The sequence below is a fragment of the Urtica dioica genome, chromosome 1 (genome assembly GCF_054948205.1).
Source record: "Urtica dioica subsp. dioica isolate 48M chromosome 1, U.dioica_male_clone48M_v1_H2, whole genome shotgun sequence".
In the NCBI taxonomy this organism is placed as follows: Eukaryota; Viridiplantae; Streptophyta; class Magnoliopsida; order Rosales; family Urticaceae; genus Urtica; species Urtica dioica.
The window spans coordinates 15,684,652-15,696,782 of NC_142756.1; the positions used below are offsets into that span (position 1 = coordinate 15,684,652).

The window sequence follows — 12,131 nt, forward strand, 5'->3', positions numbered from 1 at the left end:
ATATCGTACAACATCGTATCGCATCGTACGACAAAAAATTTAAGAAAAATTAAAGTCATCGTATCGTATCGTACACACTTATGAATTTCATAGTATGGCATCGTACGATTCATGAAGTTCATCGTATCGCATTGCATTTCATCCCCAATTTTAAACCATAATTTTCCGAATCCGATCCAAATCAGCCAAAATCAACCCAAATCTTATAAATACGAACTTCTAATCACTATTCCAACTATATACAATGAGATTTAACACAAAAATCATTGAAAACACTCATTTTTTTGTCGTTTTAGGAGCTCGGGTTTTTGGGCCTCCCACCATCAGAATTAGAAGAAGGTCCATCGTATGCCATCGTATCAGCTTTTATTCCGTCCTACACCATCATACAATATCGTATTGGGTCATACAATATCGTAGAGAGAGTCGGTCGAGTGAAGGTTTGAGAGGGAGAGAGAAAATTTTTTAAAATTTAGCTTGAAGAGTTTTTTTTTTTTTTTTTTTTTCATTTATGGTTCAAAAGTTCATTTTTGGTTTTTTTTTTTTCGGTTTTTTTTGGTGTTTTTTTGTAAAACTAAGGTCTAATCTTGATGTTTTATTAATTTTTAGGTCCAATTAATGAAATGTCTCTAAAGAAAGTGCTAGAGAGAGAGATAGAGTGAGAGTGTGGCTGTAGGAGCTTCTTCACGTCATCGGTGTTCAAATGAGAGTGAGGTACGCCTCACGTCTTCTTTTCCATCTCTTATATTTTGAATTTCTTATAGGTTTTGAACCTCTTTTTTTGCTCGGTTTTCTTCTTCTTGAAGTGTTCGGTATATGTCCATGGAAGAGGAAGGATTGAGTTTAGGGTGTTCTTTGTCTTTAGCACGAGGTAAGGAATTTTTTTGCGGTGATTTAAAGTCCAAAAACTGATTTATTCTTGGGCTGTGATTTATTATTGTTTATCAGGAAATATGGATAAAAACCTTAATTTTATTATTAGGCCATGTTTTATTCTTGTTTATCAATTGTATCTTCGTTTAAGTGACTTAGATTGTTTTAGAAAAAGATGATTAAGTAATGCATACCATATGTTTGATATTTAGATTATGAGAAAATAAGGTTAGTTTTCAGGCTTCTTACGACATAGATATTAAATCATGTAGACTGGATTTTGATAGATTTTGTTTCTTCATGTATCTTTGAAATTGTTTGTCTTGAAGATTTTTGTGAGTCCGAGAAAGCGTGGCTGAGGCGCTTGAGGAGAGGACGAGTGGTTGGGCTCACTCTGGTCTCATTGTAGTCCTAGAGGTGGCATTGAATTAGAGGCTGAAGAAGACACACATGAGTTTGAGATAAGTGGGATATCTATTAGAGTCTTTATTATTATATAGTCGTTTTTATATTATCTTGTGTCGTTTTCCTCTTTTACAATGATTGTAATAAAAGCCTTTATGGCTTTCTAGTCTTTTACGTGTGAACACTGATAGTATAAAACTCTGTTTTACTTCAGTGTTTGGTAAATTAGAAAATGGAAAAAGCTCTACATTTTTCACAAACACTGCCTCGTTCCTTTGCATACGATTCATGAACTACGATTGTATTTTGGTATCAGAGTGATCGATTTCCGCTACATCGTTTGCTTGATCGTGTTCGTGAATCTGCTTTGCTCTATTGACTCTACAACGACCTACGTGAAGATTAGAAATGAAGGATCAATTGTCTTCAACGACTTCTGTGTTTGAGAAGCGGGCGAATGAAGTTCTCTCCAATCCTTATTTCCTTCTTCATTCGGATAATCCTGGAATGATTCTCGTGACGCAGCCTCTAATTGGAGAGAATTACATTTCATGGAGTCGATCAATGAAGATCGCTTTGTCAACAAAGAGAAAAATCGGTATTATTGATAGATCTATAGAGAGACCTTCGAGATCCAACATTTCTGCTTACAATGCTTCAATTTGCAACAACAATATGGTGATTTCTTGGCTACTTAAATCTGTTAGCAAGGAGATTTCCACAAGTGTGTTTTTCTCGGACTCGGCTCATGAGATCTGGCGAGATTTGGAAGAGAGATTTCAGCAAGGCAGCAAGCCATGAATCTTTCAGCTTCGACGTGAATTGGCGAACCTGAAGCAAGATCAAAAGTCAGTTGGTACGTATTTCACCAATTTGAAATTGATTCATGAAGAGCTGAACTAACTACAAGCCTACGTGTTCGTGCAATTGCTCTTGTGGAGGATCTAAGGCTCTGAACGAGTTTTATCACGAAGAATATGTCATGTCATTTCTGATGGTTTCAACGAGAGCTACATTCAGACGCGAGGACAAGTATTGCTCATGGATCCTATGCGTCCGATAAACAAGGTATATGGATTAGTGTCTCAGGAGGAAATGCAAAGGTCTATTGGATATGTTGAGACTGGCCAATGAGACTTGTCGAATTCCATGGCTCTAGCTGTGAGAGATAAGTCTCAGAAGAAGAACTACAAGAAGGAGAAGGACAAGCCATTCTGTACTCACTGGAAATTCCAAGGTCATACGATGGAGAAGTGTTACAAGCTTCACGGCTACCCTCCAGGTCACAAGAGGTTCAAAGGTCAAGCCAACTGTGCATATTTGAGGAATCTGATTGAGTAGTCTCAACAAGTATCTCATGGATAAGGAGCTAAGGGCATCTCGTTGCTGACTTATGATAAGTGTCACCAGCTGATTAACATGCTGTCCCAGTAAATGGCGTTCACACCTCCAACATCATCAAGTGCAGAGATCAACATCTCCTCATATCTGTCAGATAATTGCTCACTCACTCATATTAGCACATATGCTAAGGCATGTGAATATGATTGGATTATAAATTCTTGAGCGTCTAGGCATATATATATATATATATATATATATATATATATATTCACTGATAGGTAAGTGTTAATGAATTTGAAACCACTTACACATTCCATCCTAACACTTACTAATAATGCTGTTGTACCGGTCCATCATTACGGAGATTTACAAGTGACTCCTGATATAGTGCTCAAGAATCTTCTTTCGGTGCCTGGTTTTAAATTCAATATGTTGTCAGTGAGTGCTTTGACTAAGGATTCAAAGGCTGTTATGATCTTCTATGTTAACGGTTTCACAATCTAGGAAATAAAGGGCATGCGAATGATTGGAAAGGGTTCTCTAGTCTCAGATTTGTAGCTGTTGTCAAGGAATTTGGATAAGAGGCTTCACTCAACAATCAACAAGGTTTCTTCGCAGATTGGGCATGGGAGATTGGGTCACCTATCTTTCAAAAAGTTAGAGCCTATGAGACATATTTTGGATATTACTAACTGTAATAAGAAAATATGTTGCCTTGTGTGTCCTCTTGCCAAACAAAGACGCCTTCCTTTCGATGCAAATAATCACCTCTCTGACTCTCTATTTGATTTAATTCACTGCGATGTATGGGATCCTTATAATGTGCCTTCTTATGCTGGTTATCGATAATTCCTCACATTGGTTGATGATTGTTTGCGTTTCTGTTGGATATTTCTAATGGGAGCAAAATTTGATGTTCATACACTGATTCCTCCTTTCTGTGCAATGGTACGTATCTACACAATTCAATAAAGTGGTTAAAATCTTTCGCTCTGATAATGCAAAAGAATTGGTATTCACTGATTTTTTTTTCACAAACAAGGAACCGTCCACCAGTTCTTGTGTGTAGAAACCCCTCAGCAGAATTCGGTTGTTGAAAGGAAGCACCAACATATACTCAATGTTGCCCGGGCACTCTATTTCCAATCGCGAATTCCAATTGAATTTTGGTCCGATTATGTTCTCACAACAGTGTTTTTGATCAATCGTACACCCACACCGGTCCTTCAGGGAGGCATCTCTCCTTATCAAAAGTGACTTGACAAAAGTCCGGACTACGGCTCTTTGCGAATATTTGGCTATCTTGCTTTTGCGTCCACTCTCCAAGGTCATCACACGAAGTTCGAGCCTCGAGCCCGTCGCTATGTGTTCATTGGTTACCCACCTGGGGTAAAGGGCTACAAAATGTTTGATTTAGAAAACAAGGAGGTTTTTGTCTCGAGACGTTAGCATCCATGAGATGGTTTTTCCATTTGTTGATGTCAACCTTATCAGCTCTAATCCTGATCCTTTTGCAACAGTTGTGCTCCCAAAGGCATTTGACAACTCTGTGCCTGCTCCACCAATCCCTAACCATGTCGTTGACCTCAGCCCCTTACCGATGAGGTTGATGAGTTCACTCCTAGTGTTTGTTCAGCGTCACCACCTGTTATTCAGTCATCAACTGATCTGTTTGCATCTGCATCAGATAGCTCGACCGAACAATCTCTACTTGCTCCGGTTGTTTGTCGTTCTATGCGACCTAGTTGGTTACCTCCAAAGCTACTTGATTTTCATCTGAATCAAGTCCTCGAGGTTCCAGCACATTCACCCCTACATTCGCTAGACAAGGTTATCTCTTATGCTTGTTTGTCTTCATCCTTTCACCCTTTCGTTATGGCTGTTTCTATGGTGTTAGAGCCACGCTTTTATCACCAAGCGGCTAAGAATGATCAGTGGTGCTTGGCTATGAAGGAAGAGCTAACATCCATGGACGCTAATCGTACATGGTCGGTGGTTTATTTGCCTTGAGGAAAGCATTCCATAGGATGTAAATGGGTGTTTAAAAATAAAGTCCACTCAGATGGCTCTTTGGCTCGGCACAAGGCACAATTAGTGGCTAAGGGATACAACCAACAAGAAGGCGTGGATGTTGTGGATACTTTTTCCCCGGTAGCTAAGCTAGTCACGATCAAGCTCTTACTTGCTTTGGCAGCTTCTCATGGTTGGGAACTTGCTCAATTGGACGTAAACAACGCCTTCCAGAATCCGAGTGCCCTGTTTTCTTTTTTTTTTGGGAATGTAATTTTTTTTTGCTAACTTTTTTATGGAATATAATTGGCAGATTTAAAATATATTTAAATTTAGAATCAATTAAACAAGTGTTTTAGTTTTATTTTTATTATGTTTTTGATAATTTTATCTCAATAAATTCAGTCCGAATGTCTAAAAACGACTAAAATACGATTAAATAAATCATTTAACATGATTATTCAATAGCTTAATTTAAATGATTATGGATTTGTAAAAAATAATTGGTCGGATTTGAATTTAGACTTTAAATACAATTAATAAATGATCAGAGTTTATTTTAGCAATTATTGTAGAAAACACGATACGGTTACCACGAGCAATCACTTTTTAAGTATATAAATACGACCCATGGTTTCCAAAATACTAGTATAGCGATTTTGTGGAGGAAGAAGAGAATAAGGAAGGGATTGATTAGTCATTGTTGCAATCTCACTTCAATCAAGCAGATATGCCTAAGCCCAGAGGTGTCAAAGCTTCACTTCCCTCGTCGATCAACCTTCCTTCAAACCCAAGCACTAAACCTGCTTCTGGATCCGATGCGATCAAAAGCTCCGTCGTTAATGCGATCAAAAGCTTTCGCCGATTCGATACCGTCGATTCTTTTTCCGATCATCATTATGCTGAATACCAATCGGGATTAAAGGTAGTGATGACATCATATATATGTATATATGATCGGTTTTGTTAATTATAACAATCAACGATCTTTCTTTTATTAAGGGCGATAAGGAGTGCGCTAGAAGAATTAACAGAGAGTGGTTGATTCTTGCAACCGATTTACCAGGTTAGTGATCAATTTGATCTCCAAAACTCTAGAGTAATTAATTATGCTAATTAATTACTTTGGTTCGTTAGAGACGATATTCGTAAGAGGGGCTGAAGACAGAATGGACCTTCTGCGGGCGGCGATCGTGGGACCCGCAGGAACTCCGTACTACGGTGGACTCTTCTTCTTCGACTGTTACTTCCCTCCTCAGTATCCTCGTAAACCTCCGGTAAGATTTAATCTCTCCGTTCTGTCGATTAATTACCTATCCTAACCATTGATCAATAATGGTGAAACGAGAAATTAATCATCAATTTCTTTTGTTATTTTTTTCCCAGTTGGTGCATTACCACTCGGGGGGTCTTCGCATAAGCCCTAACCTGTATGCGTGTGGGAAAGTGTGCCTGAGTCTGTTGGGAACGTGGGCCGGTGAAGAAAGGGAAAATTGGGTGGCCGGAGAATCGACGGTACTTCAAGTCTTGGTGTCGATCCAGGCTCTCATCCTCAACGAGAAGCCTTTCTTCAACGAGCCAGGATTCGACAAACATTACGTCGGAAAGGCAGGGGTAAAAAGGTCAAACGAGTACAACGAGGACGTGTTCACTCTCTCGCTCAGGACCATGGGGTATTCCATGAGAAACCCTCCTCATTACTTTGCCGACCTGGTGACGTGGCACTTCCAGCGGACAGGAAGAGAAATCCTCGTCGCCTGTAAGGCCTACGCAGACGACGGGGCTTCCCTGGATTCTGTGGACAAGAAATTCAAGCTCTTCGAGGACTTGGAAGAAAAAAAAGGAGAAGAAGAAACAGATAAAAAAGAAAAAGTGGGTTATAAAGGTTCACCCTCTTTTAGAAAGGCAGTGAAGGGAATCATGATGAATCTTCTGGAGCTTTTCTCGCGAGTTGGGACTCAAGACATCGACGAGTTCCGCGAGGATCCTAAGACAAAGAACACTAAACGGGGCTCCAAGAACTCTAGACGGGGCACCAGTAGCACTTGAGAGACTTAATATGTTTATTTTGGTTAATTAGTCAACTAGTTAGTGGAACCTATAGGTATATAACCTTTGCCGATCGAATTTTTCTATCAAGGCTATGTAGACATATAGCCATTTATAAACTTTAAATTTACTTTTGAGCCAACGTTTGAGAAGTTGTACTTGATTAGCCATCCATTATATTAGCAACAATACAGTGTGTTCATAGTACTGTTCTTTTCTTAGATCGTATTTGCTCTGTTCTCTCTCCCTTCTCCTCAGAGTCCTTCCTACTTGGTTATCTCCCGTCTCTCCGCTTTTCTTTGCTCTGAACTATCTTCTTTGGCAATTTCTTGCCCGTTCGACCCGGTATTTCTCAGCGCTAGCCTTTCAGTAGCATCAGTGACTGGTGTTATCCCAATAATCACCGTCATGATTAATAGGAAAATGATACCTCTTCATTTTTTTGCCTTCCATCTCGACATTTCAATATAGGGCTGAAATTACTTCCGCTTCGAGGAAGTTCCCAATCACCGTCGTGATTAATAGGAAAATGATATTAAGAATACATGGCCATGAAATTGTCTATACGTGTGGTTCAATTATATATTATCATTAATGAAATAACAATACTTGTTGAAAAATGATCGATAAAATAATTATTTTTAGTATACATACGTCAATAAATTTATTAAAAAAAATAACATTAATTCTCTCTACTTTTAAAATATACGTTTTTATTTATTTTTCATATTTTTCTTCTAGTAATATCTCACACATACATATAAATTTACACTAAAATTGAGTATTGATTTAAAATTAAATTTAGAATGGGACATAAATATCTTTTATAAGACAACCACGTCCAAATCCCATTAAATTACACTATACAAACTTTGTTACACTAATTAAGTAATTTAATTTTACTCTAATTAATATTTGTATGTAGGGAAATCGGGCAAGTAAATTACATATTAGATGTGTGACATTTAAAAAAATATCAACATCTTGTATTACTATTCCTTTCCGTGTAGAAGTAGGAAAGGCCCAAAAGTAGGACTCCAAATCACCAAACGCATATATATACACACATGTACATACGATCGAATCACTCCATCTTCCCAAAAAAAAAAAAAAAAAAAAAAAAACTCCATACTTCTAAATTTTAATCTATACTTCACTATCTAAATCCCTTGACTTGCTTTTACTGAGACGAGATTCGAATCACGATGGATAATTCCGAAGAAATCAAGGTAAGGCATATGCAACTTCAGATTTTTCTATACAGGAATATATAGACATATAATTATAATTTGTGGTGTTGTGAATTACAGAGTATGATAGAGGTTGAGGACGATGATTATTATGATTACATGGACGACGACGACGATTCTGGAGATTACAGCGATTTGGGGGAGGAAGAGAATAATACTGCGGACACCGATTACATGCTATTGCAATCTCACTTCGACAAGTCCGATATGCCCACCGGAGTCGAAACTTCACTCCCTTCGCTCGTCAACCTTCCTTCAAACCCTAACCCTAACCCTAACCCTAGCCCTGATTCTGGATTCGACGCAGCCGGGCCTAGCTCGGCCGTGATTAATTCCATCGACACTCTGTTGGAATTCGTTCAGTTCCCGAGATTCGACACTGTCGATTCTTTCTCCGACCATCATTACGCCGAAGAGGACGGGTCTGGTGTCAAGGTAAAGAATCACATTACCTAATTTCTACTATTGCTTGCGATGCAAGGTATTTCACACAGGTTCGGTTTTGTTATTTATAATAACTAACGATCTTTTCTTTTATTCAGGGCGATAAGGCGTGGGCGAGAAGAATTAGCAAAGAGTGGTCCAGTCTTTCAACCGATTTACCAGGTTGGTGATCAATTTGATCTTCAAATCTAGTCTTCTTCTCTCTAGACTAAATCAAGGTTAATTATTAATTAATTTGGTTAATTAAGCAGAGACCATATTCGTAAGAGTGGCTGAAGACAGAATGGACCTTCTGAGGGCGGCGATGGTGGGACCCGCTGGAACTCCGTACTACGGTGGACTCTTCTTCTTCGACTGTTACTTCCCTCCTAAATATCCTGACGTACCTCCGGTGAGTTTGAATCTCTCGATATCGTCAATTAATTAACCACAATGACTAATTAATCATCAATTTTGTTTTTGTTTCCCAGTTGGTGCATTACCACTCGGGGGGTCTTCGCATAAACCCTAACCTGTATGATTGTGGGAAAGTATGCCTGAGTCTGTTGGGAACGTGGACCGGTGAAGAAAGGGAAAATTGGGTGGCCGGAGAATCGACGATGCTTCAAGTCCTCGTGTCAATCCAGGCTCTCATCCTCAACGAGAAGCCTTTCTTCAACGAGCCAGGATTCAACAAACATTATGTCGGAAAGGCAGGGGTAAAAGAGTCCAACAAGTACAACGAGACCGTGTTCGTTCTCTCGCTCAAGACCATGGTGTACTCCCTCAGAACCCCTCCTCACCACTTCGCCGACCTGGTGACGTGGCACTTTCGGAGGCGAGGCAGAGACATCCTCGTCGCCTGTAAGGCCTACGGCGACGGGGATTGCTCGGAGTTCGTGGCCAAGAAATTCAAGCTCTTCGAGGACGAGGAAGAAAAGGAAGAAAAAGAAAACGAGAGTTCGTTTAGGACGGACGTGAAAGCGATGATGAATTTTCTAGTTGGGTGTTTCTCACGCGTTGTGACGCAGAACATCGATGAGTTCCGACACTATCCTAACTTGAATTCCGCTCCAGAGGACACAGATTACACCTAAAAGCAAGCGTCTTACTCTCTAGAATACAATATCTATTAAATCACATCCTTTTTAACTATAGATCTTTTTAATTAAAATAGTGACTGTAAAAGTGTGACCAAGTGGCCTTTTTTTTCTCATTTATTAAAAGTTTTTCATTGATAATAGGATAAAGTAGCCACTGATGCATTGAGAAAAATATCTCAGTAATAGGCACACCTCAAACTTAAATTCACCAAGTACCGATAATTACTGATCATCTTATGCTTGCTTCCGGTGACTAAAAGACCATTTTTATAAAAATAAACAATTACCTTGTCTAGGTGTGAAAACTCATATATTTTCTATAAAGTAATTCAGCTTTATCTATTTTTGTTTTCCAGCGAAATTTACAATATGCATCTCTTACGTTCTTTTTTTCAAAATGTAGTTTCAAAATTGAAAAGACTTTGTTCGTGAACGTGATGATGAATTTTTCTAGTCGGGTGTTTCACACGCATTGTGAATTTTCTAGTCGGGTGTTTCACACGCATTGTGACGCACAACATCGACAATTTTCGAGTCTACCCTAACTTGGATGCTGCTCCAGAGAACATAGATCACACTTAGACAACCGCCCGCCTACACCGAGCAGTATTACTCTCTAGAATACAATATCTACAATATCTATTAAACTGAATAGTATTTTATTTTCGACTTAGTACTAAGTTTTATATTATCAAGAAAATACATATTAACCTCATGTCCTTTCTAATCTATATATATTTCTGTAGAAATATGAATTCAAGGTAGAGAGAATATAGAGAATGAATCTTTTTTATATATTATTTGTTATGAGAGGTGAAGCCTCTATTTATACATATAATGAAGATAAGTAAACATGATTACTTTACATGGAAACAAGGAAGAGTTAATCTAGGAACTATACAAAAAATACATGGAAAATAGAATGTTGCAATTTCCAAGGATGATGGACCTTCCAAGGTTATGCATGGACATTGTTTTTCTCCACTTATGTTTTCAACACTCCCCCTCAAGCTTGGTTGTATATGTTGAGAAGGTCAAGCTTGCTACATAGCTCGGAGAATGTCGCTCGAGGTAGGGCTTTGGTGAAAATGTCAGCGATTTGGTGACCCGTCGGAATGTACTCCAGGTCGATGATTTTTCCTTCAATCTTTTCCCTGATGAAGTATCGGTCGATCTCAATATGCTTGGTCCTGTCGTGGTGAACTGGATTTTTAGCTATATTGAGTGCGGCTTGATTATCACACAGGAGCTTGACGGGACCCTCGACATCGATTTTGAGGTCGTCGAGAACTCTCTTCAGCCAAATGCCTTCACATACTCCGCTCGCTAAAGATCTGAGCTCGGCTTCAGCACTACTTCTCGAGACGACAGACTGTTTCTTGCTTTGCCATGTGACAAGGTTTCCCAGACATAGGTGCACATGCCTGATGTCGATCTTCGACCTGGGATATATCCTGCCCAGTTCGCATAAGTGAAAACTTCGATACCACGACTTCGTCTTTTCTTGAAGGAGAGACCAGGAATGGGACAGCTTTGTGGTATTGGAGAATCCTTATAACTGCGTCCATGTGAGTTTTCGAAGGATTACTCATGAATCTACTAACCATACTTACTGCGAATCCAATATCTGGTCTCGTGTGAGTGAGGTAGATGAGTTTTCCTACGAGCTGTTGGAATCTTTCTTTCTCGGTGACGACCTCGGTGGTGCGAGCTAGAAATTTCACATTGGTATCCATCGGGGTGTCAACTGGTTTGCAGCCGAGCATGCCAGTTTCTTTGAGGAGATCCAAAGTCTACTTGCGCTGAGATACATAGATGCCTTTTTCAGATCGGGCGACCTTCATGCCTAGGAAGTATCACAGACTGCCGAGGTCCTTGACTTCGAACTCGGATGACAAAGTCTGCTTCAGTCTCTTGATTTCTTCTAGATCATCTCCAGTGATGACTGTCATCCACATACACACTAAGGATGGTGTGCTCGCCTTGCGTGAAGATCTTTGAGAAGAGCGTTGGGTCTGCTTGACTCTGCATATAGTCGCATTGCCTGAGCACGTTGGTGAATTTTCCGAACCACGCTCGAGGAGACTGCTTTAGTCCATATAATGACTTTTTGAGTTTGCAGAATTTGTTGGCACCTTGATCATTGTCGAATCCTGGTGGGAGTTGCATGTAGACTTCCTCTTCTAGTTCGCCATTCAGGAAGGCATTCTTCACATCGAGCTGAATGAGGGGCCAATCTAAGTTGGCTACTAGTGAAAGAAGGATTCTGATGGTGTTGAACTTCGCGACTTGAGCGAACGTCTCTTGATAATCGATGCAATATGGCTGAGTGTATCCTTTTGCGACAAGATGAGCTTTGAACCTCTCCACTGTGCCGTATGGATTATGTTTGATGGTGAAGAGCCATCTACATCCCACAACTTGCTTGCCTGGTGGTAGTTCGGTGATGTCCCACGTTTCATTCTGTTCGAGGGCTTGAATCTCGGCATGACTAGCATCTCGCCATGCTTGAATCTGAAGAGCTTCCTTGATGGATTGTGGCACATTCTCTTCATCCAGCTTCGCCACGTAGGCCCGATAACCCGCAAAAAGGTTCCATAGTACACGTAATCCTTCATTGTGTATTAGCCACATGATCGAGTAGGTTTTCTCAATGCAATAGGTAAGTCAGGAG

General features: G+C 39.7%; 2 protein-coding genes across 2 annotated transcripts; both read left to right on the top strand.

Moving 5' to 3' along the window:
• The first annotated feature begins 5,260 nt into the window (after nt 1-5,260).
• Nucleotides 5,261-6,921, top strand: LOC149407496 (putative ubiquitin-conjugating enzyme E2 38). Its single transcript, XM_089614184.1, has 4 exons — nt 5,261-5,557; nt 5,635-5,698; nt 5,770-5,909; nt 6,019-6,921. Exons 1-4 carry the CDS (start codon nt 5,363-5,365, stop codon nt 6,679-6,681), a joined length of 1,062 nt encoding a protein of 353 aa, XP_089470310.1. The 5' UTR covers nt 5,261-5,362; the 3' UTR covers nt 6,682-6,921.
• A 789-nt stretch (nt 6,922-7,710) lies between these two features.
• LOC149407497 (putative ubiquitin-conjugating enzyme E2 38) lies at nt 7,711-9,589 on the top strand. Its single transcript, XM_089614181.1, has 5 exons — nt 7,711-7,910; nt 7,992-8,366; nt 8,474-8,537; nt 8,627-8,766; nt 8,846-9,589. Exons 1-5 carry the CDS (start codon nt 7,887-7,889, stop codon nt 9,449-9,451), a joined length of 1,209 nt encoding a protein of 402 aa, XP_089470307.1. The 5' UTR covers nt 7,711-7,886; the 3' UTR covers nt 9,452-9,589.
• The last annotated feature ends 2,542 nt before the right edge of the window (nt 9,590-12,131 follow it).